Below are 6615 nucleotides of genomic sequence, written 5' to 3'. Positions count from 1 at the left end.
AAAAGAACACGTCGAAGGTGCGAGGATCGGAGAACGAGCTCCAGTGGCGCGCGGGGCGCGAATCCGACAGCGCGTTTCGACGAGGAAAAGAGGCCGCGCGGGGGCACGCATATGCTCGGCAGCTCGATGAATCGGGCAGCCGGAGTGGCCGACGAGTGGCGTGTGTGGCCGCGCGCCGGCCTGGTGGTGACTGCGTGCGTGCTGCATGTTGCGTGCCATGCCTGCGTGAAATGAGCCGTCAGCGCGCGCGCGCGCGGCATGCATGTGGCTGCATGTGGCCACGAGTTAGGAGAACATGCGGCATATGCCCGGACCTTGCTTCCTGGGCGCTCAAGCAAAACACCTCTCGTGCTCTCGAGATATCGCAGGATGCTACCCAACGTGACCTGGATCTCTCTTTACGTACGCACATCAGCGTGTTGTTGCTCCCCTGTTTCCCGCCTGTGCTGCTAGCTGTTCACCATATCCACTCGACTTAACAAACAGATACGTACTGTATTCATTCATGCTGCTACTTGTTTTCCTAGCTGATCTGCTTTATTTAGATTATTACCTGTGCCGCCAGTGCCCCCAACTACGCACGCACATGGCATCTAATCTATATAAGCATCAGACCTTGCTCCCTGCTTAATCTCGCCGTTGTTACCCTTCTTCTTACATTAATTGTCCACTGCGCGCGCTAGCTCCTAGACTCGTCTCTACTACCTGGAAAGCTGAAGCTAGCCAGCGCTAGCTTCCTTGCGGCCGCCGGCCGGACATGGGTGCTCAGAGTTGCTGCGATGCCGTTGCCGGCACTGCACCGGCGGCCACAAGGCGCCTCAAATTGACAAGGCCATCGGCGTCGCTCATGAAGGCGAGAAAGCTAAGAAAGAAGGCTGCCGGATGCAAACGCACAAGGGCGGCAGCGTCGAGGAAGCGCGTGATGGCGATCAGGAGGAAGATGGAAGCGCTGAGGAGGCTCGTGCCACTGTGCGGAGACGACGACGGCGCGGTCGTCGGCCGGGAGTCTGGAGGGGAACGGCTGGACGAGCTCCTCCTGCACGCCGCCGGGTACATCCTGTGCCTCCAGATGCAGGTCAGAGTGATGCAGGTTATGGTCCATGCACTGAATAACCTGCCGGAGGATTAATCTTCGTTCCCCGGATCATGTGAATTCCTTCTTTCTTCTTCTTCTTCTTTTCGGTGGCGCTGAGTGCAAATCATTGGTTTGTTGAGTGTGGGGATTGGCGATATTGTTCGTGTATACATAGAAATGTATTCATACTCAAGCATGCGTACGTACTGTATGTGATTGTGATGATAGAGTGTAATTGTATACATAGTTTTAGGGAACCTACTGCCATCAGCTATATGTGACAGGGGATTCTTTGTGTGCATGTACGCAATTGTCTATGGAGTCAAAGTTGAAACTGAATTGGGTAGTGTTCATTTTTTTTCTAACGGATGACGTGAAATTGTGAACTCATCGTCATCACTATACCACGGCCCCAAAATCCACGACTCCATTAAGGTTGGTAAAAGCTGCTATAGACTATGTAGTGACTGATCATCAGTTGGTATATATCTTTACCGATCATAATTATAAGTCGGTGAAATTGCTGTCACTATAAGTTTATACCGACTATAACTGACTGAATTTGAGAAAAAATTGCTGACTCTTTTTGAGTGAGGGTGTGGTTGGTGTTTTTTATTTGTGTGTGTGTCTTGTACTCTCTATTTTCTTCTTAATGCAATATAATACACAGCTCTATTATGTTTGAGGCTATATGTACTATTAGCTGACAATGCAAATCAACCATGTGGGAACCGTATATATTTATTAGTATATAATGGCCCTTATCAGTTCCTAAACATCCATCATTAGGTTGATACAGCAAACCACACAAACATAGATATTGGTTCAATATGAGTACACAAACCACTTGTCAAAACTGCAAAAATAAGACACCCATACTACAACCGAAAAATGGGGATGCGTCTGTGATAACAATTCACATATGCATCTATTTATGAAATGTCTCTACTATTCTATCAACCGTAGCCAAAGGATCAGTGAGGGAACGAGTAGACGCGACTGTGGTGACACGTTACTACAGACACGTGTTTAATAGGTTGAGTTATGAGAGACACATTTTGAGAAAGCACATCTGCAATTAGATATAATATCATAGATGTGTGTTGTACAACCTTTGTCTCCAATAACAAACTGAGTTACCAGAGACATGTTTGGAGAAAGCGTGTATGTGAAAAGTTACAATATCACATATGCTTGTTGAAAAGACATGTCTGTATTTGTGATCGATATCACAGACGCATCGCCTACGTCTTTGATATCTTGAAAGTATTATTATACTCACTTTTCTAAAACACATCGGTGGTAAGGAGAGATCTCATAGACTCTTTGGTAAGGGGATCTGCATCTATGATTTCATTCTAGGTCTATATAGTTGAGTCACTCGTAAAGGGGGCTTCACCTTTGCTCGCCGCGGTGTGCTGCTAATCCGCTAGACTCTGTGACGTGGACCTAGCTTGTCTAGACATGCTGTCGGTCTCTCCGATAGGCTAGCACCGTGCTCATGTACAGTCATCCTCTAACACTTCGGTGTCTCCAGCTACTGGACTACTCTTTTTGAGGAGCATGTCATGGGTTCGAATCAATGACAAAAATCTAGTTGTTTGACATGGGTCAACGTGTGATTCTTTGGTGGCTTAAGCACTCAAAACACAAGGGGTTTATCCTAGTTTGGCCATCTAAACCCTAAGTCTAGCAGTGGTGTTTTTCATGTTAGGAATGCTTAATCGAGTTCTTACAACCGAGAGAGATGTTGGGGAAGCGCTATGGTGCTGTCTAGGGTTTGATCACTCGGTCAGGGATCCAATCAAAGGCTAGATGTTTGATACCTTCTCTATGGGAGCCCATGCCTAGCCTTATATACCGAAGGGCAATGGGTAAGCAAAGCACGATGTCTTGTTGGTCTGCTGCAACAATTGCTGGCCATCTCGAACATGCTACAAGTAGGGGAGTGCATGGCTAGCCCAGACTTGTGTGCTCATGGTCATGCCTCAAAGGCCATGCTTTCAACCTGTTCTTGAGGGACTCATACATGAATGATGACAAGTATCATTCGCCGAAACTCGTGAAGATAGCCTGGAGCCACAGATGAAGAACAAGTGAATGAGATAACCATTTCGTCACTCCACACATCCGCTTGATGATAGGATAGAGACATGTTTCTGATGATGCAAGTAGAGGCAACTTATGATGATGAGCTTGCCCCTATTATGGACATCTGAGTGACTATGATGGCAGCAACAGCGGCTGCACCTGATGATATCCTAGTCTAGATCCTACGGGCGGTTGGCCATGGAGGCGAGCAGTCAGCGGGCGGTCGGTGTGGGGATTGCGATGGCCTAGAGTCTGTGCGAGTAGGGCCATAGCTGGCCACGGGGCGACACCTGTGGGGTAGTGATAGGTCAGTGAAACCCTAGCCACGCATGGGGAGGAGTCACATGATGCGACATTTCTAGTGTCACGAAGGGGAAAGAAAGAAGAACAATTTGTATCCTCCATAACCAATGGTAGGTGGTAGTCTTTTTCAAAGTTACCCACCTCCATAGGTAGTGATAGCAGGGGGAGAGCTGTTGTAGGAGTTGTACTAGAGAGAAAGTAGCTTTAGGGCAAAGTACCTATGGGTTTATATTCCTTAGGTTGGCTTTTTACTTTTAGAAAAGCAAAAGCAGGTTGGCAAGCCCAACCAAAGGTGGCTATAATAATCTCGTCAAATTATCACTTTTACCATGCATCTTCGGTTATTGTTAGTATTCTAGACTCATTCTATTCTACTAGATCTATGTTCACTGGTGTTCCTGTTAGTTTTTATGTTTCCCAGTAAATTTTATGTGTTTTGGTCAATTTTTTCTTTGTTGAAATCACCTGAAGGTTCGAAATTCTCGCTCTGTTTGCCTCTACATTTTATTTGCAAAAATGAGCAAGGCTTCAGATCTTCCTGTAAATTTTATCTTCAAACATTAGCAAGTCTTTAGGTTTGTATACAAACTATGATATCGTGAGGATTAGGCAGCCAGATCTGTTTTTTAAAATATTTTTTTTGGCTCAGACGTCCATTTATACTACTACAGAAGAGGCCTTTGGAGATTGCCAAAATCGTCAATAGTCTCGGCAGTTTTTGTCCCCAAGACTAAAGACCCCTTTAGTCCCGGCCCGTAACACGGCCTGTGACTAAAGGGTCCCACCCAACGGCTACTACGCAAAGCTGCCGGGGTAGGGACCCTATAGTCCCGGCTCGTGTTACGGGACGGGACTAAAGGGGGGACTTTAGTCCCGGTTGGTGCCACCAGTCGGAACTGAAGCTTTAGGCCCGGTTGGTGGCTTGCCCAGGACTAAAAGGGACCTTTTTAGTCCCCGTTTTTACTTCGAGCCAGGACTAAAGGTGCATAGGTGAAAGGTCCAAATGGCTAGAGGGGGGTGAATAGCCTAATTAAAAATTCTACAAACTCAACTAGACAAGTTGGTTAGTAAAACAAATGGCGAAGCTATTCTAACACCAGCTCAACTAAGCTATACAAGCCACCTAAAGTCTAGTACAAGGCTAAACACTAAGCCACAACAACAAGGCACAACTAAAGCTAGCTACACTCCTAAACAAGAACTAATCTACACAAGCTACACAACTAGCAAGGTAAACAAGAAAGTAAAGGAGTGGGGAGTGATTGTTATAACGACATTGTAGAGTAGATATATAACCAATCAATCAATCACAATCACAAGAGAATCCTCGGCAAGAGATGACACAAGATTTTTTATCGAGGTTCACTTACTTCCCAGCAAGCTAGTCCTCGTTGTGGCGATACACCAACTTGATGGATCACAAGCTAATTAGCAATTCAAAGCCAAACCCTCAGCGGGTGCCACACATCCACTCACAAGATGGGGATCCTCCAAGCCATGAGCAATTCACTAGAGTAGCCAATTGTGATCTCCCATAGGGAAGGCTCAAGAACCACTTACAAATCACTTGGTGAGGCTCGAAACAATCTCCAATCATGAGCTCAACACCACCGCTGCTCCAAGCCATCTAGGGTGTCAGGAAACACCCGAGAGTAACAAGAAATTCACAGCAAACTCAAGGATCAACTGCCGCTAGATGCAACTCTCAATACAATGCACTTGAATCTCACTGAATCTCACTAAGTTTAGCAATCAAGCAAGGAGATGAGTAGAGAGAGTGTTCTCTAGCTCAATGTATGCCTCAAGTAATCAAATGTGCAAGAGAAAACCTCCCAAAGCTGGCCACCTTCTATTTATAAGCCCCTCAAAGAGATAGAACCGTTGGCTCTGTCACTGGGCAAATTTCGGGGGCACTGGACCCGCAGTAGGGAACCACCGGATGGTCGACCCTCTGCATCCAGTGCTCTAGAGCTAGCCACATGTCCACCTTTGAATCTCGCGCGTCAAACTCTAACGGTCACCTATGGACCACCGGACGCGACTAAATGGGCACCGGACGCGTCCGGTACTCACTGGTCACGTGCGCATAGAGGTCTGCAAACTCTCGACCTCACCGGACGCGTAGCACCAGACGCGTCCGGTACTCACTGGACTCATGTGCAACGCCTACACACCGGACTCACACCACCGGACACGCCTAGAGCGTCCGGTGCTCTCAGTCAGCAACACCTGAAGAAGCCAGGCAGCACCGGACGCGCCAACAGCAAATACCCTACATCCGGTGCAGTGCGTTCGGTGCTCAACCCTAACAGAGCCAAGCACTGACAACACACCAGATGCTAGGGTCAGCATCCGGTGCCTCCGCGCACTGCGTCCGGTCACTCCCGTGACTTCCTCAAATTTCCCACCGACGTAATAGAAAATATACACTTAATTTTCTCAAAAGTGCTGAATCTCGCCTCGCAAGCTCGGCGGGGGGGAGAGAGGAACCCAAACCCCTCTCAACCCTAGGAACTCCACCTCCTTTACAAATGTGCTAACACCAACAAGTGTTCACCACCAAAGTGCATGTGTGTTAGCTTTTCACAGATATTTTCATCCAAGGAGTTAAGTTAGCACTTTACTAGGTCCTAATGCATATGCTCAAGATATGGACCTAGTAGCACTTGATTCGAGAGATGACCGTGATTTCTCCTCTTGATAGTCGTCTATCTATCCTAAATCCAGTCAATCACTTCTCTACTCAACTTAGACCGGCAAAAGTAAAGCCCTATGTTTATACCTTTGCCTTGATCACTTTACTCCTCGGCTATCACCATGATCTCCACTTCATGCTTCATCCCTTTGTGATCATGTGGCCACCTTTCCATGCCACCATGCACCTTCATCACATGTGTTGCTATGCCTAACTAAAATCACTTAAACACAAGGCATTAGCAACTTGGTGTCAATAATTACCAAAACCAAACTTAGGCTTTCAATAGGTTATATCTTTTTCCCTTCTTCCTCTCTGAGACCGAGCCTATTCAAAATTTAGTGAGCTTGTTCCCTCTCTTCTTCCTTGCCATTGCTTGTTCTTCATCTTCGGCGCCCATTGGTGATCTTCTTCGACGCCATCATCGTTTCCTCAGGTTTAGGAGTAACTA

The 6615-nt window shown here is 46.9% G+C and overlaps 1 protein-coding gene across 1 annotated transcript; it reads left to right on the top strand.

The window, feature by feature from the left end:
- On the top strand, positions 619 to 1440 carry LOC110433561. Its single transcript, XM_021455944.1, has one exon. It carries the CDS (start codon positions 758 to 760, stop codon positions 1127 to 1129), a length of 372 nt encoding a protein of 123 aa, XP_021311619.1. The 5' UTR covers positions 619 to 757; the 3' UTR covers positions 1130 to 1440.

Source organism: Sorghum bicolor, chromosome 3 (genome assembly GCF_000003195.3).
Source record: "Sorghum bicolor cultivar BTx623 chromosome 3, Sorghum_bicolor_NCBIv3, whole genome shotgun sequence".
Classification (NCBI taxonomy): domain Eukaryota; kingdom Viridiplantae; phylum Streptophyta; class Magnoliopsida; order Poales; family Poaceae; genus Sorghum; species Sorghum bicolor.
Note: the sequence above shows the minus strand (reverse complement) of the source record. Positions and strands in the feature narration are given on the sequence as shown.